The sequence below is a fragment of the Mustelus asterias genome, chromosome 31, assembly GCF_964213995.1.
Source record: "Mustelus asterias chromosome 31, sMusAst1.hap1.1, whole genome shotgun sequence".
Lineage (NCBI taxonomy): Eukaryota > Metazoa > Chordata > Chondrichthyes > Carcharhiniformes > Triakidae > Mustelus > Mustelus asterias.
In genome coordinates this window covers 7,236,160-7,263,733 of record NC_135831.1, presented here as the reverse complement: position 1 = coordinate 7,263,733, position 27,574 = coordinate 7,236,160, and the positions used below count along the sequence as shown (strand labels likewise).

Here is a 27,574-nt window from a genome sequence, read left to right as displayed (position 1 = left end):
GGAATTTCTTCAGCCAGAGGGTGGTGAATCTGTGGAATTCGTTGCCACAGAGAAGGGCGGGTCATTGAGTGTCTTTGAGACAGAGATAGATCAGTTCTTGATTGGTGAGGGGGTGAAAGGTTATGGGGAGAAGGCAGGAGGATGAGGGTTGAGAAACATATCAGCCAATGGCGGAGCGGACTCGATGGGCCGAATGGCCTAATTCTGCTGCTATATCTAATGGTCTTATGGGTAAATCTACGCCAGGAGTTGTCTCTTCAGCATCACCTCAGGCCCACTGCGTTCACAAGTCTTCGTCCTGAAATAGGAAGAAGGAAGGGGTTAGAATTAGAGCGAGATTTCACAATGGCAACAGGGGAAATACAAGTACTGACCACACACGGAGAGAGAGAGGCAGAGCTTTGAGCAAACATTCCATCGGGGGTGTCTCCCCTCTTGATGCCACCCCAGGGGTTCAAAGCAAGGCTCAACATTTGAGTAGCTGGGATCCACAGACGTCCCCCCCACTTCCCACCCATCCCCCCCTCCGCCCCCGCCCCGCCAACACCCCCTCATTTTGCTCTGTAGAGATGTAAGTACCCTGAACACTGAGATAAAGTTCAAGGGGCAAGTGAAAGTTAACACGGTGACTCATTTCGATTGAAAGAGGGTAAATGGACAATACAAAACAACGGGTGCAATTCTCGAGGGGTGACAGGAGGACAGGGATCTGGGAGTCCATGGGCATTGTTAAAAATTGGGGACAATGAAGTTAACAAAAAAAGTACGAAACAGGGAGTTGATTAGAGGCGGACATCTAGAGAACCGATGAGATGCAAATGAGCTAAGTTTACATTTATTTATTTAGTGCCACAGGTAGGTTGACATTAACACTGCAATGGAGTTAGTGTGAAAATCCCCTTGTCGCCACACTCCGGCGCCTGTTCGGGTAACACTGAGGGAGAATTTAGTATGGCCAATGCACCCTAACCAGCGCGTCTGGGAGGAAACCGGAGCAAACCCACGCAGACACGAGGAGAACGTGCAGACTACTGAGACAGTGTCCCATACCGGGAATCGAACCCGGGTCCCTGGCGCTGTGAGGCAGCAGTGCTAATCACAGTGCCATAAGACCATAAGACATAGGAGCAGAATTAGGCCACTCGGCCCATCGAGTCTGCTCCCCCATTCATTCATGACTGATATTTTTCTCATCCCCATTCTCCTGCCTTTTTCCCATAACCCCTGATCCCCTTATTAATCAAGAACCTTTCTATCTCTGTCTTAAAGACACTCAATGACCCGGCCTCCACAGCCTTCTGCGGCAAAGAGTTCCACAGATTCACCACTCTCTGGCTGAAGAAATTCCTCCTCATCTCTGTTGTAAAGGATCCTCCCTTTAGCCTGGGGTTGTGCCCTCTGGTTCTAGTTTTTCCTACTAGTGGAAACATCCTCTCCGCGTCCACTCTATTCAGGCCTCTCGGTATCCTGTAAGTTTCAATAAGATCCCCCCTCATCCTTCTAAACTCCAACGAGCACAGACCCAGAGTCCTCAACCGTTCCTCATACGACAAGCTCTTCATTCCAGGGATCATTCTTGTGAACCTCCTCTGGACCGTTTCCAAGGCCGGCACATCCTTCCTTAGATACGGGGCCCAAAACTGCTCATAATATTCCAAATGGGGTCTGACCCAGAGCCTTATACAGCCACCCTGCCCGCCCTCCACAACACAAAAGCAGATGATCAGGTCGTTATGCTGTCAATGTTACTGGGAGCTTGCTGTGCATGTGGTTGGAGAGAAGCAGACTGGCTGGACTGCTCTACCGAGGGCCAGCATGGATTCAGTGGGCTGAATAGCCTCCTTCTCTGCCATGATAACTCGTTGACAGTGGGTGGAGGAGGGGGGGGGGGGGGGGGGGTGGAGGCGGGGAGGGGGGAGGTGGGTTGGCGAGAACAGGGGCTCAGGCTGGACATCGGGTCAACTGGATCAGCAACAGCGCCAAAGCCCCAGGGGAAAGAGGGAACGGGCAGAGCGAGGTGGATAAAGTGAGACGGATTCGTACCTCTCTCCCGCCTTTCTTGCGACAATCTCCGCAGAAGACTCCGATGCACCCGTTGATGACCTGCAACCCGCAGAAGACAAACTCGATCGCGCTGGCCGCGAGTAAAATGGAGAAGAGAATAACGTTCCACGTGACGATGTTGGGCGGGTTTTTGCACGCCGACCACAGAGTCTGGTTGCTGAGGTAACTGGAGAGAAGGGAAGGATTGCGGTCAGGGCGGGAGAACATTGTAATCGTACCCCCCTCACGCCCCCTACGTCCCGCTAGCCTGTCCACACTATTTACAAGCGTGTAACCGCGATATGGTGGTAATGTCAGTGGGCGAGTAAGCCAGTGGGTCCAGGTTATTGTTCCCCGACAGTGTAGAAGGAGGCCGTTCGGCCCATCAAGACTGCATCAACAGAGTTCCTTACCCAGGTTTATCCCCCACCCTATCCCTGTTACCCACCCATACATTTATCACGGCCAATCCACCTAACCTACACATCTTTGGACACTAAGGGGCAATTTAGCATGGCCAATTCACCTAACCTGCACATCTTTGGACATTAAGTGGCAATTTAGCATGGCCAATCCACCTAACCTGCACATCTTTGGACATTAAGTGGCAATTTAGCATGGCCAATCCACCTAACCTGCACATCTTTGGACATTAAGTGGCAATTTAGCATGGCCAATCCACCTAACCTGCACATCTTTGGACATTAAGTGGCAATTTAGCATGGCCAATCCACCTAACCTGCACATCTTTGGACATTAAGTGGCAATTTAGCATGGCCAATTCACCTAACCTGCACATCTTTGGACACAAAGGGGCAATTTAGCATGGCCAATACACCTAACCTGCACATCTTTGGACACGAAGGGGCAATTTAGCACGGCCAATCCACCTAACCTACACATCTTTGGACACAAAGGGGCAATTTAGCATGGCCAATCCACCTAACCTACACATCTTTGGACACAAAGGGGCAATTTAGCATGGCCAATCCACCTAACCCGCACATCTTTGGACATTAAGGGGCAATTTAGCATGGCCAATCCACCTAACCTACGTATCTTTGGACACAAAGGGGCAATTTAGCATGGCCAATACACCTAACCTGCACATCCTTGGACACAAAGGGGCAATTTAGCATGGCCAATCCACCTAACCTGCACATCTTTGGACACTAAGGGACAATTTAGCATGGCCAATCCACCTAACCTGCACATCTTTGGACAGTAAGGGGCAATTTAGCATCGTCAATCCACCTAACCCCCACATCTTTTGACACTAAGGGGAAATTAGCGTTCGGGAAATGGATGAAGATTATCAGGCCCTGGAGATTTATCCACCTTCAATCGCATTAATTTTCCCAAAACCCTTTCTCTACCAATTGTTGATTTCCTCACTGAACCTTCTGTTTTTCAAAACTTCTGGGACATTAAACATGTCTTCCTTTTTGAAGACAGAAGCAAAGTACGAATTTAGTTCCTCAGCTGTTTCTTTGTTCCTCATTCAGAATTCTAAGGGGCCTACATTCATTTTTGTCAATCTCTTTCTCTTTCAATACCTATAGAAACTTTATCGTATGCTCCCCGCCAGCCCCGATGCATGGAAACACTGCCACTTGCAAAGCGGGAAGGGACGGTGGCACGGCGGTTAGCACTGCTGCTTCACAGCGCCAGGGACCTCGGTTCAATTCCCAGCTTGGGTCACTGTCTCTGCAGAGTCTGCACGTTATCTCTGTTTCCTCCGGGTGCTCCAGTTTCCCCCCACACGCCAAAGATGTGCAGGTTAGGGGGATTGGCCATGCTAAATTATCCCTTAATGTCCAAGGACGTGCGGGTTAAGTGGATTGGCCATGCTAAATTGCCCCTTAGTGTCCAAAGATGTGCAGGTTAGGTGGATTGGCCATGCTAAATTGCCCCTTAGTGTCCAAAGATGTGCAGGTTAGGTGGATTGGCCATGCTAAATTGCCCCTTCGTGTCCAAAGATGTGCAGGTTAGGTGGATTGGCCATGCTAAATTGCCCCTTAGTGTCCAAAGATGTGCAGGTTAGGTGGATTGGCCATGCTAAATTGCCCCTTAGTGTCCAAAGATGTGCAGGTTAGGTGGATTGGCCATGCTAAATTGCCCCTTCGTGTCCAAAGATGTGCAGGTTAGGGGGATTGGCCATGCTAAATTGCCCCTTAGTTTCCAAAGGTGTGCGGGTTAGGTGGATTGGCCATGCTAAATTGATCCTAGTTTTGGGAGGAGTAACAGAGTAAATATCGTTTGATCCTCTCGGTTGCAGTTCAGTGAAGGAGACCCGAGTTCCGCTTCTTTATAAAACACCTTTATTTCTTTGATCCAACTCCACCCACAATTCTCCACCAACAAATAGGGGCCACCTGTGGCCCCTTTATTTATCACTGACTTCGACTGAATAATTGACATCAAATTAGGACTTAATTGGAAAGTCTGTTAACCGATTCCTAACAAATACATGGGGTCACGGGGATAGGGTGGGATTGTTGTCGGTGGAGACTCGATGGGCCGAATGGCCTCCTTCTGTACTGTCGGGATTCTATGATTTCACGATTTGCGCTTTAACTATGTAGATGCAATCTAAATCTGTCAGTGTGTTGCTCATAATCCCTCTCAGTCTTGGGGCGGCCCGGTGGCACAGTGGGTTAGCACTGCTGCCTCACAGTGCCAGGGACCCGGGTTCGATTCCCGGCTTGGGTCACTGTCTGTGTGGAGTCTGCACGTTCTCCCCGTGTCTGCGTGGGTTTCCTCCGGGTGCTCCGGTTTTCGAAAGACGTGCTGGTTAGGGGTGCATTGACCCGAACAGGCGCCGGAGTGTGGCGACTAGGGGAATTTCACAGTAACTTCATTGCAGTGTTAATGTAAGCCTTACTTGTGACTAATAAATAAACTAATAAAGCGACGCAACATCCTGACCTGGAAAGTTATCATGAATAAAGAGAGGAAGTGGTGGAAAATCTCGGCCGGTGCGACCGCAGCTGTGATGAGAGAGAAACAGATTTAACAGCCAGAATTTTCCAGTCTCGCACGCCCAGAAGCCATTGCCAGCGAGCGTGGAGAATTTGGCCATCAGCCCAAATCTCCATTCACAGCAGCGGGACTGGAGAAGCCCAGCCACGGGCGAGGCTGGAGAATTCCGACCCATGTTTTGAATCCTTACAACGCATCTTCAAAGGTGCTGGAAACGTTAGCTCGATTCTCTCCCCACAGATGCTGCCTGGCCTGCTGAGCTAATTCAGCACGTTCTGTTTCGTCTTAGTTTCAGCTGACCATAGAATCCCTACAGTGCAGAAGGAAGCCATTCGGCCCATCGAGTCTGCACCGACCGCAATCCTGCCCAAGCCCTGTTCCCGTATTCCCACCGTACTTATACTAATGGCCAATTTAGCACGGCCATTCAACCTAACCGGCACATCTTTGGACCGTGGGAGGAAACTGGAGCACCCGGAGGAAACCCATGCAGACACGGGGGAGATCTCTGCACAGACAGTGACCCAAGCAGAAATCAAACCCAGTTTGGTGGGATTTGCGGATAGTGATGAGGACCGACAGAGGATACTGCAGGATATAGATCGGTTGGAGACTTGGGCGGAGAGATGGCAGATGGAGTTTAATGCGCACAAATGTGAGGTAATGCGTTTTGGAAGGTCTAATACAGATGGGAAATATACAGTTTAAGCAGAACCCTTAAGAGTATTGATAGGCAGAGGTGTACAGGTCATTGAACTGCAGGTGGAGAAGGTAGTCAAGAAGGCATGTGGCATGCTTACCTTCATCGGCCGGGGCATTGAGTATAAAAATTAGCAAGTCATGTTGCAACTTTATAGAACCTTAGCTAGGCCGCACTTGGAATATAGTGTTCAATTCTGGTCGCCACACTACCAGAAGGATGTGGAGGCTTTGGGGAGGGTACAGAAAAGATTTACCAGGATGTTGCCTGGTACGGAGGGCATTGGTGATGAGGAGAGGTTGGAGAAACTTGGTTTGTTCTCACTGTAATGACGGAGGTTGAGGGGCGACCTGATAGAAGTCTACAAGATTATGAGAGGCATGGACAGAGTGGATAGTCAGAAGGTTTTTCCCCAGGGTGGACTAGGGGGCATGGGATTAAGGAGGGACACCCTGGAAAGTTCTTCTCACAGATTTAACGTCAATGGTTGGGAAGTTCTAGGGTCCATTGTCAAGGATTTCATTGCACAGCATTTGGAAAGCAGTTGCATAATCGGACAAAGTCAGCACGGATTTAGGAAAAGGGTGTGGAAGTTAGGTGACAACAATTGTGAAAATTAAAGTTCCATAACCGTCAAGAGAAAACTCTGTCAAATAATGGAAAATGCTCATCAGCGTAGGAGGCCATTAGTGAAGCTAGCGTTTGCACATTCAGGATAAGCGACTAATCTTTACCTTGAGTAAGTTCTGTAAACATTCTGTTCCCAATCTTCACCAGAGGATGGGCAATAAGACTAGCATGCAGGTACAGCAGATAATAAAGAAAGTGAATGGAATGTTGGCATTTACAGCTAAAGGAATAGAATATAAAGGTGAGGAAGTATTGTTGCAACTATACAAGGCATTGGCGAGGCCGCACCTGGAGTATTGTGCGCAGTTTTGGTCCCCTTATTTGGGATAAGATGTAGTGACATTGGAGGCAGTTCAGAAGAGGTTCACTAGATTGATTCCAGAGATGAGGGGTTTGTCGTATGAAGAGAGATTGAACAGTTTAGGCCGATACTCTCTGGAATTGAGAAGAATGAGGGGAGATCAAATTGAGGGATACAAGATGATAAAAGGTGTGGATAAAGTAGACGTGGAGCGGATGCTTCCTCTTGTGGGACATTCTAGGACGGAGAGGTCACAGTCTTAGGATAAGGGGTAACAAATTTAAAACAGAGTTGAGGAGAAACTACTTCTCCCAAAGGGGTTTGTGAATCTGTGGAATTCGCTGCCCCAAAGTGCAGTGGATGCTGGGACAGTGAGTACATTGAAGGAGGAGTTAGACAGATTTTTAATTGGTAATGGGTTGAAGGGTTATGGGGAGAAAGCAGGAAAATGGGGATGAGGAGCATATCAGCCATGATCGAATGACAGAACTGACTCAATGGGCCGAATGGCCTAATTCTGCTCCTATATCTTATGAAATTGACTCTTCCACCCTGGGGAAAAAGCTTCTGACTATCCACTCTGTCCATGCTCCTCAAAATCTTGTCGACTTCTATCAGGTCCCCCCTCAACCTCCGTCGTTCCAGTGAGAACAAACCAAATTTCTCCAATCTCTCCTCATAGCTAATGCCCTTCAGACCAGGGCAACATCCTGGTAAATATTTTCTGTACCCTCTCCAAAGCCTCCACATCCTTCTGCTAGTGTGGCGCCCAGAATTGAACACTATATTCGAATTCTGCTCCTATATCTTATGAACCTATAGAATAGAATCCTACAGTGCAGAAGGAGGTCATTCGGCCCATCGAGTCTGCACCGACCACAGTCCCACCCAGGCCCTATCCCCACAACCTCATGTATTTACCCTAGCTAGTCCCCCCTAACACTAAGGGGCAATTTAGCACGGCCAATCCGCCTAACGCAAACATCTTTCAGACTGTGGGAGGAAACCGGAGCACCCGGAGGAAACCCACTGAGGGGGGAGAACGTGCAAACTCCGCACAGACAGTGACCCGAGCCGAGAACCGAACCCTGGTCCCTGGCGCTGTGAGGCAGCAATGCTAACCCACTGTGCCACCATGCCGCCCCCGAACTGAACTAAGATAATTCCATAACAAAATACCAAAGGACAAGATATGGGGATGTATGCTCATGAAGGATTGGCAGGAGACAGTTTTCTATTGGATAAGAAAGGGCAAGAGGCTATGCTATGATTGGTGAATGTGTATGCAAATGAAGGATCAGGGGACGGCACAGTGGTTAGCACTGCTGCCTCACAGCGCCAGGGACCCGGGTTCGATTCCCGGCTCGGGTCACTGTCTGTGCGGAGTCTGCACGTTCTCCCCGTGTCTGCGTGGGTTTCCTCCGGGTGCTCCGGTTTCCTCCCACAGTCTGAAAGACCGTGCTGGTTAGGGTGCTTTGACCCGAATAGGCGCCGGAGTGTGGCGGCTAGGGGATTTTCACAGTAACTTCATTGCAGTGTTAATGTAAGCCTTACTTGTGACTAATAAATAAACTTTTACTTTTAGAAAGTTGCTCATTTCGAATTTACTGTCATTAACTATAACTGCTAAGTTGTTAATTTGTAGCAACAGAACTCCTTACAATGCTGGGTGCTGTACCAAGTTCTCACTTGTGGACAAGTTATTAAAGCTTGCAAGTTAAGCACTCTGGGTCTTTTTTCGATACCAAAGCCTCACTACCACCTTCTCAAGGGGCAATTAGGGATGGGGTAATAACTGTTGAAGGAGCCAGAACCCAAAACCCATGCAGGAATGAACAGAAAATTAAAAAAACCCTGGATAAAAGCAAACTACTGCAGACGCTGGAATCTTTGATTTGATTTGATTTGATTTATTATTGTCACATGTATTGGGATGCAGTGAAAAGTATTGTTTCTTGCGTGCTATACAGACAAAGCATACCGTTCATAGAGTACACGGGGCACGGAAGCACAGTGATTAGCACTGCTGCTTCACAGCTCCAGGGACCTGGGTTCGATTCCTGGCTTGGGTCACTGTCTGTGCGGAGTCTGCACATTCTCCCCGTGTCTGCGTGGGTTTCCTCCGGGTGCTCCGGTTTCCTCCCACAATCTGAAAGATGTGCTGGTGAGGGTACTTTGACCTGAACAGGCGCCGGAGCTGACATGCCAAATTTCCTTGGGCTTCTGAGAAAGTAGAGGCGTTGGTGGGGCTTTCTTAACTATAGTGTCGGCATGGGGGGGACCAGGATAGGTTGTTGGTGATCTGGACACCTAAAAACCTGAAGCTCTCGACCCTTTCTACTTCGTCCCCATTGATGTAGACAGGGGAAGGTTCTCCTTTACGAATCTGAAACCAAAAGAGAAAATGCTGGAAAATCTCAGCAGGTCTGGCAGCTTTGACAAAGGGTCATCTGGACTTGAAACGTCAACTCTTTTCCCTCCTTACAGATGCTGCCAGGCCTGCTGAGATTTTCCAGCATTTTCTCTTTTGGAATAAAAAAAACAGTTTTGGCCTCCCTCACCATCCATTCCGCACCCCCACCGCTCACCCCCCACCGCTCACCCCCCCACCCCCCCCACCCACCACCGCCCCCCCCTCCATCCCTCCACCTCTTTCCATGCCATATTTAGCCCGGAGTTAATGAAAGTAATGTCAAAACAAGGTTGGCGGGCGGTATTTGTGGCACAGTGGTGAGCGCTGCTGCCTCACAGCACCAGGGACCCGGGTTCGATTCCCAATTTGGGTCGCTGTCTGTGTGGAGTCTGCACATTCTCCCCCCCCGTGTCTGCGTGGGGTTTCCTCCGGGTGCTCCGGTTTCCTCCCAGAGTCCAAAAGTAAATTGCAGCACAGGAACAGGCCTTTCGGCCCTCCAAGCCTGCACCGACCATGCTGCCCGACTGAACCAAAACCCCCCTACCCTTCCGGGGACCGTATCCCTCTATTCCCATCCTATTCATGTATTTGTCCAGACGCCCCTTAAAAGTCGCTACTGTAGGCGGGCATAAATTTTGTGGGTATTAGGATTAGAATATTTCTTAAACTGTAACTCGATAAATGAAGCAAAACAGGACAGCATTCAGCCAGAAAGGTGTGAGTAAGGTAAGCAGACATATTTTAAACACAGAAACCAGGTTGACAAAGACTCAGGAACTCGCATCAATATGCTATTCAGAAAATATCTTGAGACCTGGAAAACTTCCTGACATCCCATCAAACACCCATTGTCCAAAGGAATTCAGAGACATAAAGCAATTATCACACTCTTAAACCAAACTTTACATATTAAAACTCTAGACCAGAAAACCCATTAACGGGATAACTATAAAAGAAAACCATTTACACATCAAACTCCACACCCACAAACCTATTGAAACAGGATGATTATATCAGGAAACCACTCACAAACCATTTACATATCAAAACAGATCGTTACTATAACTGTACTCCGTTTTGGCGGGCAAGCAGAGTACTTTTCGGGACTGTCTTGTCTGTGTCCTGATTGTACCTCCGTCGACGTAAAACACTATAATAAACTGTGCTGCTATCAATCTTGGCTCTGGGTGCGAGTGGTGTGGTATCTGTTCACTCGCGCTAACAATTGGGGGCTCGTCCGGGATCGTGACCGCCGCTGGAACATCGCCTCTCAAACACTGGGTGAGTATCTTTACTCATTTAAAGTCCGCGGGAATTCCCAGTGCCAGCGGTGTTCCACGGCTGCCGCGATCTGAACTTGTGAACAGAGCCCGATCGAGAGCTGCACAGCGGGGTAGGTTCTTCTTTGGGCGGGTGAGCGGGGTCGCGAATTGTAATTGATTGTGTACTGTTGCATTCCGTGTATCCCTGACAGCGGACCCGACCAGACATTAGCTGACCCAAAAGGTACCTAAGGAAGACAAGGGTTAAGTGGCCGGGAGGCCGGGAGGACGTCCAGGGTTAGGGCCAATGAACGCGGACTCACGAAGTTCGGTTTAAGTCCGGGCGCTGCAAGTCGGGTAGGACCTCTGCAGGCGCGAAAGTCTGGGCCACTGGAAACAGATCCGCGAGGAGTCTGCTACATGTCCGGGCGCTACTAAGTCTGGAGCCTCTGTGAGTGCTTCGGGCACTACAAGCAGGAGACCTCTGGTAGCGCGAAAGAACGGCTACACGCCGGGGGAACTCCTACCTGCGGTCAATCCCACGCTTGTCCGCACCCAGGTCAGGGTGATTCCCGGGGAGATAGGGAAACGGCGAGCCTCTGTGGATTGATTTAGCGGTAGGATTTGGTCAGGAAAGAGTGGCCCCCGGCCCCTGTAGTCGTGGTCAGAGCCCCCCCCTGTCTCTGTGAGCGGTGATCTCCCCGTTACATGCAGGACGGGCTCTGCGTGTTACTGCTGAAGGTTTAAAGGTACTGACAGTGGAAACACCAAACCAGGAACCCCAGGGATACCTACACAAGTATCTGTGGAAAGCACCAAACCAGGATTAGTACACCACTGATCTTAGCTCAGAGATTCGACATGGATAGCATTGAGACCATTTTTGAATGGGGGCCGGAAGGGTCCCTCACCCGCTATCTAGCAGATAAAAACAAGAACCTAATTAAAAGCATGATTAAAACAGGGTGGAAACCCCAAGACCCCCTTGAGAGCCAACGGGAATGGTGGGCAACGGAAAAGAGGAACAAGGATGATAAGGCTTGGATCCTCATACTAAAGGCACACCTCACCCTAGCAGGGCGAGTCCATAAGTACGTTCAGGATAAACAAGAAAAGGCTGAACAGAAAAAGCATGCTGCTGTGATGGCTATTAACCCCGTGTTGCCGGCACTGACCGACTTCTCCCGTGAAGCCCCATACGAGGAATGTCCCGATTGGGAGTGCTTAATAGACGAGACAAGTCCTCGGTGCCCAACAGGGGGGAGTCCCCCGGTAACCACCGATCCCCCAAACGCCAAAGCAGCACCTCTTAAGATCGAATGTATCCCAGGGGGACAAGGGAGAGACGGGCGAGGAAGGCAGGCCCAAATTAAAATGACTTATGTGTCACTCTCGCCAGGGGACACTATGAAATTACTAGAAAAGCTCCCAACCCTGCAGCCCAGGCACAGTAACGCAATTTTTTGGCAAAAGATGAAAGAGATGCAACTGTGCCACAACTTACACAACCGAGATATAGCAGGGTTAGTAAGAGCCAAGATGCCCGAGAATCACTGGGCTCGGCTCCGGGCAGAACACCAGAATGGGACTTGGTGTGCAGACCTAGACGGGAGCCGCCGGGAACAGGAACAGGCTCTGACAGGCTTTAAAAACGATATTATCCTGACCATGGGGGAGGTCCCCGTGAGTTGGAGTGTAATAGTAGGAGTAACGCAGAAAAAGGAGGAAGGGGCTCAGGAATACGGGCGACGAAAATTCGATGCCTTTGTAGCCCACGGAGGAATGCCAGATGCAGATAGACAGAACCCGGCATTCCTCCAGTTATATAGGGATGGGCTGAGCCCAGCACACCAAGCTATCCTAAAGACAGGATTGGTAAACTTTAACACCTTCGATGAATTAGAAAACTGGGCTGTCACTGTAGACAACCAGCAAAGGAAAACACAGGGCGCCAGAGCAGGGATATCAGCGGTAGGAACTGAAGGAGGACATTGCTACAGGTGCGGGGAATTAGGCCATTTCAAAAGGGAATGCCAAGCTATAATCCCGCACCCTCCTAATACATGTAATAAGTGCGGCAGAATCGGACACACCGAATCTACCTGCAAAGACAGAAGGATCCCAAGGAGAAAGGGAGCGCCCCCGAAGAGACTGGAGAAAACCCCGGCAAGCGCCCCAGATATAAGGGAGAATGAGGTGGTTTCGGACCCAGCGCACCTCAGCCACCAGCAGCTGCTGGACATTATACAAACCTTGGCGGCACAAAAATCTGCATGAGTGGCATCGGCCCCCGCCCCGGGAACGGACCCCCGTATCTGGGTGAATGCATCGTTAGGGGGCCGGCGATGCAAAATATTAATAGATACGGGGGCTTCGATATCCCTCACCAACATGGCACTACCCACCACCCACCGTTCCATAGTAGTAGTAGGAATAGGGGGGGATAGGACTATAGCATATCAGAGCGAAGCAGTGTTACTTGAGGTAGAGGGGATCATACTCCCCGTACACTTCTGGGTGGGCCCAAATGAAGAAGGGACAATTTTGGGAATAGACCTCCTGGGAGAGTTAGGAGCAGTGGTGGACGCTTTCAATAAGCGCCTGCTGTGGACGGCAAGGAAAGAACACAAGAGCGGGATCCAAGGATACTGGGTCCCTAATAAGAACGTAGCAGCCATAGGCATGGGGGCTCCGGCTCCGACGGCCCGAGACTGGAAGAAGGAGGGACTAGTGGGACTCTTATGTCAAGCACTACCCCGGGTCTGGGCTACAGGCAAGCAAGACTGCGGTCTCGTCACAATCCTTCCTTTACAAATACAAGAACCAGCCCATGCCCCTCATAAACAATATCCCATAAAACCCGAGGCGTTACAGGCAACCGAAACAATCGTCCAGGCTTTGGTTAAACGGGGCATCCTGAGACCCACCGTGTCCCACACAAATTCCCCGATGTGGCCCGTCCGTAAGCCAGACGGGAACTACCGACTAACCATCGACTATACCGCCCTGAATAAGGTCACCCCAAAGGAACACCCTGTCGTTGCGAGCCCGGCCACTATATTTAACGGACTGCGACCTGAATATTGTATCTTCTCCGTGCTAGACATAGCAAACGGATTCTGGTCAATTCCACTCCACCCAGACTCCCAGGAGAAGTTTGCCTTCACCTGTGGAGGTAGACAGTACACCTGGACCCGTCTCCCCCAGGGATTCCACAATAGCCCCAACATATTCCACCGGGTTATGAGCAAAGCCCTCGAAAATTGTAACTTATCCCCCTATGAGAGCGCTTTTCTCCAATATGTGGATGACATCTTGATCGCCTCCACTAACCCGACGGGGCATTTGGGAGCCCTGTCAGTAATCCTGCGGGGCTTACAAACAGCAGGATTTAAGGTTAACCCAACCAAAGCACAACTCGCAAAACCAGAGGTCCGATATCTGGGGCATTACATAAGTCAGGGAAAGAAAACCCTTCCCACGGACCGAAAAACAGCAATTGCCAACATGACCCGTCCGAACACAGTTAGGGGGGTGCGTAGGGTAATGGGACTCTTTAATTACTGTCGGAATTTCATCGATCAGTTTGCATCCATAGCAGAACCTATCCAGCGATTGGTAAAAGGGGGGAGGCCGGGGGCAGAAATCATTGAATGGGGACCCGAACAAGAAACAGCATACTCCCACCTGAAATCAGAATTATTAGCGGCCCCAGCCTTATGCCTGCCCAACATAGCGAAACCGTTCCATCTTTTTTATAATGCGGAGGACGGATTCTATAGCTCCGTTGTGACTCAAGAAAGTGGGGGCACCATGAGACCTGTAGCATATTATTCGGTGCGGCAGTCCCCGATAGCCAAAGGACTACACAAATGTGTGGCAGCCCTGGACTGTGCCGCATGGGCAGTCAGGGTGTGCGAACCCATTACTATGTTAGGACAGATCATCCTGCACACAAAACATACAATAGTAGAATTATTAAACACAGGTCGACTCCGAACTGTTTCAGATGCTCGAAGGGCAACTTGGGAGGCAGTGCTCCTTCCTCAGGACCAATCTATTAAAATCGTACGAGATACCGGAAGAAACCCAGCAGAGGGGTTCCTTCCAGACGGCAGTCCACATCACTGTCCGATTAACCCAGACATGGATACAGAGGATGGGATTAGTGATCAGCCACTGGAGAACCCCGATATAATACTATACGTAGACGGGTCCCGAAGGCAGGTGGAGGGACAGTACCGCACAGGATGGGCAGTGGTAGATCAGGAAGGAACACTAATAGCAAAGGGCACCGTGGGAGGGGAAGAAATGACACCCCTCCGGGACAAGCTCAAACGATATGTGCAACACTTAGATTCACAACTCCGAGACCTGCACCACACAGCCAGAGACCAGCAAGCCATTAGAGACCAGGCTAAAAAGGAAAATGTCAGTCATACCCCCACCCTCCCTCGAGTAGGGGATAGGGTTTTGATTCGGATTGCCCCAGACCGACCCGGGTTTGCACCGAAATGGATGGGACCCCACGAGGTTATCCTTACCAGCGATACATGTGCGTGTGTCGATGTGAAAGGAAAAGGCCGATGGAAACATTGGTCGCAATTAAAATCCTATCACCACGGGGAAAGAGGACAGAGGATGCTCCGTCCACTCCACGTATTGGCCCTTAACCATCTTTGTCCTTACAGCGGAAATCGAAATAACAACCTTTATTTTCCAACACTAAAGGAACTATATGCCAACCGAGGCATGAATGTATATATGTAGATAGAAATAAGAATAAGATAAGTAAGACAAGTTCATCACCTAATATGAACCTAACGACTGGCGGCCACCAGGTTTTATATATCCTCCCCCAACCCCTCTCCAGAACCATGTGGACCACTTGGAGGATGATCCTCGCGGCGACCTTCCTGACGAGTGTGGCACCCGAAGAACACCCCATCTACCCGCGATTCCACGGGGTAGCCTTCAACACATCCGAGGCACTATGTGTGCCAGCTGGACCGGACCCTATGAACAGTAGAACTTATCTTAACGCATGGCTACAAGTTTACCCGGGTATCAACGAGATCTGCTTCACTTGCACTTTAGAAGGACTCCGAACATGCATTCAACAGCGGGACCTCCAGAACAGAGACCAGTGCGTTTTTGGGACTCTCTGCGCCCTCCCCGACAACCCACAAGAGGCCCGACCACAGGACACTTTGAATTCAAACATGGACATTTGCGGCTATTACGGACTTGTTGAGGCTCCCGCAGTCTCATTGTATGTATGTTTTGCACCGCTTCCAACGCGGGCCCCCACGACCACAAGGCCCGAAATCTTACCCTGTCCCTTGCAAAGCAGGGGACCGGAGGGAGGACTGGTGTTGTGGAACGAGGGGGAAATTGTGTACGACAACGTAAAACATGAGGTGGTACCTGTCCTGATCGACATTTCAGGAATCCAGGTACCCAGGCATTGCTCAGAACGGGTACAGAACTTGTATCAGATGTTAGAGAGAGAGACCATAAAACGGGCCATTGACGCAATGGGGGCCACACACTACAGGGGAAACATAAACACCAACACATACCGAAGCAAACGGGGTATTATCAATGATATGCTCACAGGGCTGAATACAGGAGACACAATGATTAACTCCATTGACATCCAGGGCCTCAACAGTAAAATTGAACAGCTGAAAGGGGTAATGAAAAACATATTACAGCGGTCATTAGACCAGCAGGCGGAACAAGCATTCTTAGGGGAAGCGGGCGCCCATATCCAACTAGATGGGATTGCAGTGTTAGAAGCACATGCCCGAACTATCAATCGCCTCATAGACAGGGAAAGGGAAGACACTGCCCAGGTACAACAGGGACAGTTATGCCATGCATATGGTCAGTGGATGGTGGCACAAATACGACACAATTTGGACCAGGTACACAGGGGGGAAGTGCCCGATTGGATCGACAGCGCCCAACTAGCGCAACTCGCAGATCAGAAGGGGGTGCTGGATGACCGGACCCTGAAGGGGATGACACGAGTATATCCAGTAATCCCCGACTGCGAGGTTAGTGAGGGCACCGGGATAGGAATGGTTCTGCTAATTCCAACGGTCACACAGGACGCTGGACCATTCCCCATCTTCCGAATTGAAAATATTGGTGTTGTTAGGGGCAATGCTTCCCTCCGCTACCACATAACCGAAAACATGGCCATCTCCAAACATGGCATAATGTCCAGTGTTTCTCTCGCAGGGTGCAAGCAGAGGGGAGAGGTCACCATCTGTCCTCACCCACTGAGACAAGGAGAGGCAGCAGAATGTGGGTTTAACCGAACACAGGACTGCACCTTAGAGATTATACCCGTAGACCCACATTTCGCCCGGGCAGGATACGGGGGGCGGGGTAGATACTGTGTAGCCACCACACGTACATCATTCACATATAACGGATTAACATGCCCAATCCCCGACCCTAACTTCTGTTTTACCCCTCGCAAGCCAGTCACTATAGGTCAAGCTCACATCACCAATATCCGAAATAGGCAGACCATAGCCTTTAATGCCACAGACCCCCTAAAAGACAACCTAAGAGACTACCAAGAACCCGAGCAAGCCCCCATCCCACACCTGACCGAAGTCCTAAGGGAGCTCCGACTTAAAGTAGGACACTCCGTCCGATTATACCACCGGTTACAGTCACACATCAAAACCTTGGAACAAGATACCGAGACGGCGTTACGAAGTCAAACATGGGTACAGAAGGTGTGGGACTGGGGTCTAAATGTAAACATCCACCCCTGGGTCCGAATTACATCGCACACACTGGTGGTCATCCAACTCATCTTAGCCCTTTCCTGGGGATTGGTTACATGTTATACCTACCGCCAGCGGAAGAGAATGAAAGCACATAAGAACTTAGTTAGAACAATTGGTATGATGGGGCAAGTAGCCAAGCGGGATGATTACTCCCGCCTACACATGATTTGACAAACTCCGGGACTCCCCTAAACTGTACGACTGCAGCGTACGGAAGCAGGAAGCACCGGACACAAAATATAATAAAGGGGAGAAAGATCGGTTAGAAAAGTGAAAAGGAAATAAACAACAAAAATTCACTTTTGACCGACAGGGGGGACTGTAGGCGGGCATAAATTTTGTGGGTATTAGGATTAGAATATTTCTTAAACTGTAACTCGATAAATGAAGCAAAACAGGACAGCATTCAGCCAGAAAGGTGTGAGTAAGGTAAGCAGACATATTTTAAACACAGAAACCAGGTTGACAAAGACTCAGGAACTCGCATCAATATGCTATTCAGAAAATATCTTGAGACCTGGAAAACTTCCTGACATCCCATCAAACACCCATTGTCCAAAGGAATTCAGAGACATAAAGCAATTATCACACTCTTAAACCAAACTTTACATATTAAAACTCTAGACCAGAAAACCCATTAACGGGATAACTATAAAAGAAAACCATTTACACATCAAACTCCACACCCACAAACCTATTGAAACAGGATGATTATATCAGGAAACCACTCACAAACCATTTACATATCAAAACAGATCGTTACTATAACTGTACTCCGTTTTGGCGGGCAAGCAGAGTACTTTTCGGGACTGTCTTGTCTGTGTCCTGATTGTACCTCCGTCGACGTAAAACACTATAATAAACTGTGCTGCTATCAATCTTGGCTCTGGGTGCGAGTGGTGTGGTATCTGTTCACTCGCGCTAACACTACCGTATCCGCTTCCACTCCCTCCCCCGGCAACGAGTTCCAGGCACCCACCACCCTCTGTGTAAAAAAAACCTGCCTACATGCTGGTTAGGGTGCATTGGCCATGCTAAATTCTCCCTCAGTGTTACCCGCACAGGCACCGGAGTGTGGCGACTAGGGGATTTTCACAGTAACTTCATTGCAGTGTTAATGTCAGCCTAATTGTGACTAATAAATAAACTTTACTTTTACTTTACTTTACCTGCTTTCCAAGTTCTGGAAGGGGTACTCCCAGTCCCCAGAACCAGTGTCACACAATGGGCCATTCGCCAGACCACTGGACGACACACTGAGACAGTAGAGGGAGCCCAGGCTACCAAAGGCGGAAGAGAACACAGATCTCAGCATCTGGAAGGACAAAGCAACTGGAGTTAGCCACGCTGATGGAAAGAGGTTGAGCTGGTAGACACGCAAGAGGGCGCTAGCTACTAGCATACTGTTTGGGGTGGCACGGTGGCACAGTGGGTTAGCACTGCTGCCTCACAGCGCCAGGGAACCTGGGTTCGATTCCCAGCTTGGGTCACTGCCTGTGCGGAGTTTGCACGTTCTCCCCGTGTCTGCGTGGGTTTCCTCCGGGTGCTCCGGTTTCCACCCACAGTCCGAGGGACGTGCTGGTTAGGGCGCATTTGCCGTGCTAAATTCTCCCTCAGTGTTACCTGAACAGGCGCCGGAGTGTGGTGACTGGGGGATTTTCACAGTAACTTCATTGCAGTGTTAATGTAAGCCTACTTGTGACTAATAAATAAATTTAACTCTACAAAAACAAGGGACAAGTTGAGAGACACAGCAACAAATGAAAGAACCAATCTCACATAACAGACTACTCTGCAATCTTAAAGCACATGGGATCGCAGTTAATGTCTTGAGATGGATGGAGAGCTGGTTAGCAGATTGGAAGCAAAGAGTTGGCATAAATGGATCTTTTTCCGATTGGCAGTCAGTGACTAGTGGGGTTCCGCAGGGAGCTGTGCGAGGACCCCAACTGTTCACACTTTACCTATTTACTTATATGCGGCACGGTAGCGCAGTGGTTAGCGCTGCTGCTTCACAGCTCCAGGGACCCGGGTTCGATTCCCGGCTCGGGTCACTGTCTGTGCGGAGTTTGCACATTCTCCCCGTGTCTGTGTGGGTTTCCTCCGGGTGCTCCGGGTTCCTCCCACAGTCCAAAGATGTGCAGGTTAGGTGGATTGGCCGTGCTAAATTGCCCCTTAGTGACCTGGGATGCGTGGATTAGTGGGTAAAATATGAGGGTTAGAGGGATTAGCAGGTAAATATGTAGGGATATGGGGATAGGGCCTGGGTGGGATTGTTGTCGGTGCAGACTCGATGGGCCGAATGGTCTCTTTCTGCACTGTAGGGTTTCTATGGTTTCTATATATTAATGATTTGGAAGAGGGAACTAAGCATATTATCTCCAAACTTGCAGATGATACAAAGTTGGGTGGGAAGGGGTTTTTTCATTCTATCGTGGGACATGGGTGTTGCTGGCTGGGACCAGCGTTTATTGCCCATCCCTAGTTGCCCCTTGGAGGGCAGTTGAGAGTCACCCCCATTGGCTGTGGCTCTGGAGTCACATGTAGGCCAGACCGGGGTAAGGACGGCAGATTTCCTCCCCTCAAGGAACCAGATGGGTTTTTCCCACAATGGGTCATCAGTAGATTCTTAATTCCAGATATTTTTTATTGAATTCAAATTCCACCATCTGCCGTGGCGGGATTCGAACCCGGGTCCCCAGAACGTTAGCTGAGTTTCTGGATTAATAGTCTAGCGATAATACCACTAGGCCATCGCCTCCATAGTCGGGGCAGCACGGTAGCACAGTGGTTAGCACTGCTGCCTCACAGTGCCAGTGACCTGGGTTCGATTCCCGGCTTGGGTCACTGTCTGTGCGGAGTCTGCACGTTCTCCCCGTGTCTGCGTGGGTTTCCTCCGGGTGCTCCGGTTTCCTCCCACAGTCTGAAAGACGTGCTGGTTAGGATGCATTGGCCGTGCTAAATTCTCCCTTAGTGTTACTCGAACAGGGGAATTTCACAGTAACTTCATTGCAGTGTTAATGTAAGCCGACTTGTGATAAATAAATAAACTTTAAACGTTACTTTAAGAGGGTGAGCTGTGAAGAGAATGCAGAGATACTTCATTGTGACTTGGACAGGCTGAGAGTGTGAGCAGGTGCATGGCAGATGCAGTATAATGCGGATAAATGTGAGGTTATCCACTTTGGTAGCACTGATAGAAAGGTAGATTATTACTTGAATGGGTGTAAATTGAGGGAGGTTGATACTCAACAAGATCAAAGTAAGCACGCAGGTACAGCAGGCGGTAAAGATGTAGGCGGCATGGTGGCACAGTGGTTAGCACTGCCGCCTCACAGCTCCAGGGACCTCGGTTCGATTCCCAGCTTGGGTCACTGTCTGTGCAGAGTCTGCACATTCTCCCCGTGTCTGCGTGGGTTTCCTCCAGGTGCTCCGGTTTCCTCCCAGAGTCCAAAGATGTGCGGACTAGCCGCATTGGCCATGCTAAATTTCCCCTTAATGTCCCGGGATGAATCGGTTGGAGGGATTAGCAGGGTAAATATGAGGGATTATGGGGATAGGGCCTGGGTGGGATTGTGGTTGGTGCAGACTCGATGGGCCAAATGGCCTCCTTCTGCGCTGTAGGGATTCTGTGTTTCTGTTCACACATAGAAGGCAAATGGTATGTTGGCTTCATAGTTGTATCGGGGGTTGGTGAGGCCACACCTGGAGTATTGCGTGCAGTTTTGGTCTCCTTATCTGAGGAAGGATGTCCTTGCTATAGAGGGAGGGCATCGATCTGGAAGAAGGTGTAACTGGGGTGATCAGTAAGTTTGCGGACGACACAAAATTGGCAGGACTTGCAGATAGTGAGGAGCATTGTCAGAAGCTACAGAAGGATATAGATAGGCTGGAAATTTGGGCAAAGAAATGGCAGATGGAGTTCAATCCTGATAAATGCGAAGTGATGCATTTTGGTAGAAATAATGTAGGGAGGAGCTATACGATAAATGGCAGAACCATAAAGGGTGTAGATACGCAGAGGGACCTGGGTGTGCAAGTCCACAGATCCTTGAAGGTGACGTTGATGCACGATATAACACGCGAGAGGCGTGATGTACTCGGGAAATAAAGGCTTTTATTGCCACCAATAACAGAGCTACCATATACAGTATACGATCCCAGACTAAAGGGTCACCAGGCAGAGCAGTGACCTTTATACCTCTCCCAGGAGGCGGAGCCGACTGGGGTGTACCATAACAACTATATTAACAGGTAGAACAGCCCAACCCTAACCCCAACAGTAACATATATACAGACTCATAGTACTGGCCAGACCATGGCTCAGCACTACCTGGTGGGAACCAACAATGGTTCACCACAGACGTCACAGGTGGAGAAGGTGGTGAAGAAGGCATATGGCATGCTTGCCTTTATAGGACGGGGCATAGAGTATAAAAGTTGGGGTCTGATGTTGCAGCTGTATAGAACGTTGGTTCAGCCGCATTTGGAAGACTGCGTCCAGTTCTGGTCGCCACACTACCAGAAGGACGTGGAGGCTTTGGAGAGAGTACAGAGGAGGTTTACCAGGATGTTGCCTGGTATGGAGGGGCTTAGTTATGAGGAGAGATTGGGTAAACTGGGGTTGTTCCCTCTGGAAAGATGGAGGATGAGGGGAGACTTAATAGAGGTGTATAAAATTATGAAAGGCATAGATAGGCTGAACGGTGGGAAGCTTTTCCCCAGGTCGGTGGTGACGTTCACGAGGGGTCATAGGTTCAAGGTGAAGGGAGGGAGGTTTAACACAGATATCAGAAGGACATATTTCACACAGAGGGTGGTGGGGGCCTGGAATGCGCTGCCGGGCAAGGTGGTGGAGGCGGACACACTGGGAACGTTTAAGACTCATCTAGATAGCCACATGAACGGAGTGGGAATGGAGGGATACAAAAGAATGGTCTAGTTTGGACCAGGGAGCGGCACGGGCTTGGAGGGCCGAAGGGCCTGTTCCTGTGCTGTATTGTTCTTTGTTCTTTGTTCTTTGAAGGTTTACCAGGCTGATTCCTGGGATGGCAGGTCTGTCATATGGGGAGAGACTAAGTCGGTTAGGATTATATTCACTCGAGTTTAGAAGAGTGAGAGTGGACCTCATAGAAACTTATAAAATTCTAACAGGGTTCGACAGGATAGTTCAGAAAGAATGTTCCCGATGGTGGGGGGAGTCCAGAACTAGGGGGTCATAGTTTGAGGATAAGGAGTAAACCATTTAGGACTGAGGAGAGGAGAAATTTCTTCACCCAGAGGGTGGTGAATGTGTGGAATTCACTCCCACAGAAAGTAGTTGAGGCCAAAACGTTGTGTGATTTCAAGAAGAAATTAGATATCGCTCTTGGGGCGAAAGGGATCGAGGGATATGGGGACGGGGGGGGGGGGGGTGAGTGGGGGGATCAGGATGTTGAATTTGATGATCAGCCATGATCAGAATGAATGGGGTAGCAGGCTCGAAGGGCTGCATGGCCTCCTCCTGCTTCTAGTTTCTATGTTTCTAAATTGCAAAGGAAATTTGAGATGTCCACACAAACTGTGATCAAAGGGGTCTATAAAACAGCCCATGTTCTCCCCGCGGTGTCCACGGGGCATGGAAGGCCACGATCGTGCCCACAGACACCACGTGTTCCCCCTCCATGGATACCCGTTCATGGACGGAGCCGCAGAGAGGAGGGGCAGTCAGTCAGGCCGCACAAACCCCCTCAATCACAGCATCATAGAATCCCTACAGTGCAGAAGGAAGTCATTTGGCCCATCGAGCCTGCACTGACTCTCCGACAGAACATCTTACCAAAGCCCTATTCCCGTGACCCCACATATTTACCCTACTAACCCCCATAACCTGCACATCTTTGGACATTAAGGGACAATTTAGCATGGCCAATCCACCTAACCTGTACATCTTTGGACACTAAGGAACAATTTAGCACGGCCAATCCACCTAACCTACACATCTTTGGACACTAAGGGGCAATTTAGCATGGCCAATCCACCTAACCTGCACATCTTTGGACACTAAGGGGCAATTTAGCATGGCCAATCCACCTAACCTGCACATCTTTGGACACTAAGGGGCAATTTAGCATGGCCAATCCACCTAACCTACACATCTTTGGACACTAAGGGGCAATTTAGCATGGCCAATCCACCTAACCTGCACATCTTTGGACACTAAGGGGCAATTTAGCATGGCCAATCCACCTAACCTGCACATCTTTGGACACTAAGGGGCAATTTAGCATGGCCAACCCACCTAACCTGCACATCTTTGGACACTAAGGGGCAATTTAGCATGGCCAATCCACCTAACCTGCACATCTTTGGACACTAAGGGGCAATTTAGCATGGCCAATCCACCTAACCTGCACATCTTTGGACACTAAGGGGCAATTTAGCATGGCCAATCCACCTAACCTGCACATCTTTGGACACTAAGGAACAATTTTAGCATGGCCAACCCACCTAACCATTGCACCTTTGGACTGTGGGAGGAAACCGGAGCACCCGGAGGAAACCCACGCAGGCACGGGGGGAGAATGTGCAGACTCCACACAGATAGTGACCCAAGCCGGGAATCGAACCCGGGTCCCTGGCGCTGTGAGGCAGCAGTGCTAACCCACTGTGCCGCCGTGCTGCCCTTAACAACGCAAAAGCAGACGATCAGGTCATTATGGCGTCGATGTTAAAGGGAGCTTGCTGTGCGTGGATTGGCTGCGAGTTAGCAGTGATTTCACTTCAGAAAGTTCTGCCCTGGCTGTAAAGTTCTCTGACACGTTGAGAGGCCGTGAAAGGCGCTACATAAACGCAAGTCTTCATTGTTATTGATTGCGTGTTGTTCTCAATACAGAGAGAGGTGACCAGGCAGGCGAGAAGGGGCCACCCTCAACGGGGGACAGATTTAAAGGCTTCTTGTGTCTTACCCTGCATCTGTTTCCACAGCAACCGGCACCACAGCATCCTTTACCGCCGGCCCGGACAGCAGAACATGCAGGACAAAGGATCTGTGAATAAAAACATTCCCAACAATCAAAGTCCAGCTCCCTCCACACCGACGCTGCAGTTAACAAAACCCAACCACGCCTCTGCTTCCTTTGATTCGATTTATTATTGTCCCATGTATTGGGAGACAGTGAAAAGTATTATTTCTTGAGCCCTGTACGGACAAAGCATACCGTTCATAGAGTACATAGGGGAGAAGGATTTGATTTGATTTATTATTGTCCCATGTATTGGGATACAGTGAAAAGTATTGTTTCTTGCGCGCTGTACAGACAAAGCATACCGTTCATAGAGTACATAGGGGAGAAGGATTTCTTAGAAATCTTAGAAACCCTACAGTGCAGAAAGAGGCCATTCAGCCCATCGGGTCTGCACCGACCACAATCCCACCCAGAGCCTACCCCCATATCCTACCCACTAATCCCTCTAATTTATGCATCCCAGGACACTAAGGGGCAATTTTAGCATGGCCAATCAACCTAACCCGCACATCTTTGGACTGTGGGAGGAAACCGGAGCACCCGGAGGAAACCCACACAGACACGGGGAGAATGTGCAAACTCCACACAGACAGTGACCCAAGCCGGGAATCGAACCCAGGTCCCTGGCGCTGTGAAGCAGCAGTGCTAACCACTGTGCCACCGTGCTGCCCTTTGATTTGATTTATTATTGTCACATGTATTGGGAGACAGTGAAAAGTATTGTTTCTTGCGCGCTATACAGACAAAGCATACCGTTCATAGAGTACACAGGGGAGAAGGATTTGATTTATTATTGTCACATGTACTGGGATACAGTGAAAAGTATTGTTTCTTGCGCACTATACAGACAATGCATACCGTTCATAGAGTACATAGGGGAGAAGGATTTGATTTATTATTGTCACATGTATTGGGATACAGTGAAAAGTATTGTTTCTTGCGCGCTATACAAAGCATACCGTTCATATAATAAATCGAATCGAATCAAGGATGCAGGTAAGCGGGACCTCACAGTGTGACAAGCTCCCAGATTAGCTGCTGGCCGGAATTTTCCGGTCTCGCGACCGCGGGGAGCGGGAACGGAGAATTTAGCGCTCGGCCACATTTCTGTTCACAGCAGCAGGTCTGGCGAATCCCAGCCGCGGGCACAGCCGGAGAATTCAAGCCTCGATTTAGCGGCTGACCAGATTGCGCTGTTGCAACTTGGAGGGGTACGGATCGCGAGTGGGTCATTTCCTTTTGGCGCTGAGGAGGAACGTGGAAGCGGAAATTTCATTCTGAATGATAAGCAAATTCTTGGTGTAGTAATCCCGCAGGCACAAGGAGAATGTGCAAACTCTACAATGCCTCTGCTTCCTCAGGAGACGAAGGAAATTTGGCATGTCAGCTACGACTCTCACCAACTTTTACAGATGTACCATAGAAAGCATTCTTTCTGGTTGTATCACAGCTTGGTCTGGGCTCCTGCTCTGCCCAAGACCGCAAGGAACTACAAAAGGTCGTGAATGTAGCCCAATCCATCACGCAAACCCAGCCTCCCATCCATTGACTCTGTCTACACTTCCCACTGCCTCGGGGAAAAGCAGCCAGCATAATTAAGGACCCGACGCACCCCGAACATTCTCTCTTCCACCTTCTTCCGTCAGGAAAAAGATACAAAAGTCTGAGATCATGTACCGACTGACTCAAGAACAGCTTCTTCCCTGCTGCTGTCAGACTTTTGAATGGACCTACCTCGCATTAAGCTGATCTTTCTCTACACCCCTAGCTATGACTGTAACACTATATTCTCGCCTTTCCTTCTCCCCTACGTAGTCTATGAATGGTATGCTTTGTCTGTATAGCGTGGAAGAAACAATACTTTTCATTGTATCCCAATATATTAATACTTTATTTATTGGTCACAAGTAGGCTTACATTAACACTGCAATGAAGTTACTGTGAAAATGCCCTAGTCGCCACACTCCGGCGCCTGTTCGGGTAACACTGAGGGAGAATTTATCATAAGACATAGGAGCAGAATTAGGCCACTCGGCCCATCGAGTCTGCTCCGCCATTCAATCATGGCTGATATTTTTCTCATCCCCATTCTCCTGCCTTTTCCCCATAACCCCTGATCCCCTTATTAATCAAGAATCGATCTATCTCTGTCTTAAAGACGCTCAATGACCCGGCCTCCACAGCCTTCTGCGGCAAAGAGTTCCACAGATTCACCACTCTCTGGCTGAATAAATTCCTCCTCATCTCTGTTTTAAAGGATCGTCCCTTTAGCCTGAGGTTGTGCCCTCTGGTTCTAGTTTTTCCTACTAGTGGAAACATCCTCTCCACGTCCACTCTATCCAGGCCTCGCAGTATCCTGTAAGTTTCAATAAGATCCCCCCCTCATCCTTCTAAACAATGACCCAAGCCGGGAATCGAACCTGGGTCCCTGGCACTGTGAGGCTGCAGTGCTAACCACCATGCCGCCCAATATATGACAATAATAAATCAAATCAAATCCTTCTCCCCTATGTACTCTATCAATGGTATGCTTTGTCTGTATAGCTCGCAAGAAACAATACTTTTCACTGTATCCCAATACATGTGACAATAATAAATCAAATCCTTCTCCCCTATGTACTCTATGAACGGTATGCTTTGTCTGTATAGCCGCGGAAGAAACAATACTTTTCACTGCATCCCAATACATGTGACAATAATAAATCAAATCCTTCTCCCCTATGTACTCTATGAACGGTATGCTTTGTCTGTATAGCCGCGGAAGAAACAATACTTTTCACTGCATCCCAATACATGTGACAATAATAAATCAAATCCTTCTCCCCTATGTACTCTATGAACGGTATGCTTTGTCTGTATAGCTCGCAAGAAACAATACTTTTCCCTGTATCCCAGTACATGTGACAATGATAAATCAAATCCTTCTCCCCTATGTACTCTATGAACGGTATGCTTTGTCTGTATAGCGCGCAAGAAACAATACTTTTCACTGTCCCCCGAGGCCGGAATCGAACCCGGATCCCTGGCGCTGTGAGGCAGCAGTGCGAACCACCCTGCCGCCCATTGCTGTCCCATTCTGAAGGGCCGGTTCGGAAGCTGTATCCCCACTTGACCCTTCCTTTGCCCGAAAAACAAGGCGAAAGGCACTCACAAAAAGTCCGCCGCCGATTACTCCTCCCATCAGCCAGGCCTGCAGGGTGATGTGGTCGGTCCATCCCCTCTCCGCGTTGGGGAAAATCAGGAGGATGTTGGCGATGATACACACGAAAGCCAAAGGCAAGAGGAACAGGCCGATGCAGCGGGCGCAACTCCCGGTGCACATCGTTCCTTCGGGGAGTTGGCAGGAGGGGGGGGGGGAGTCAGACTGAGATCTCCCTCTGCCCAGGCCTGAGGGTACCGTACCTCCCTGGACGGACTCTGACCG

The 27,574-nt window shown here is 49.5% G+C and overlaps 1 protein-coding gene across 1 annotated transcript; it reads right to left on the bottom strand.

Moving 5' to 3' along the window:
* tm4sf5 (transmembrane 4 L six family member 5) lies at nt 1-27,574 on the bottom strand. The gene is made up of 5 exons (XM_078200821.1): nt 27,302-27,574; nt 24,091-24,171; nt 18,313-18,458; nt 2,044-2,230; nt 1-298 (listed from the first exon to the last, which is right to left on the bottom strand). Exons 1-5 carry the CDS (start codon nt 27,470-27,472, stop codon nt 284-286), a joined length of 600 nt encoding a protein of 199 aa, XP_078056947.1. The 5' UTR covers nt 27,473-27,574; the 3' UTR covers nt 1-283.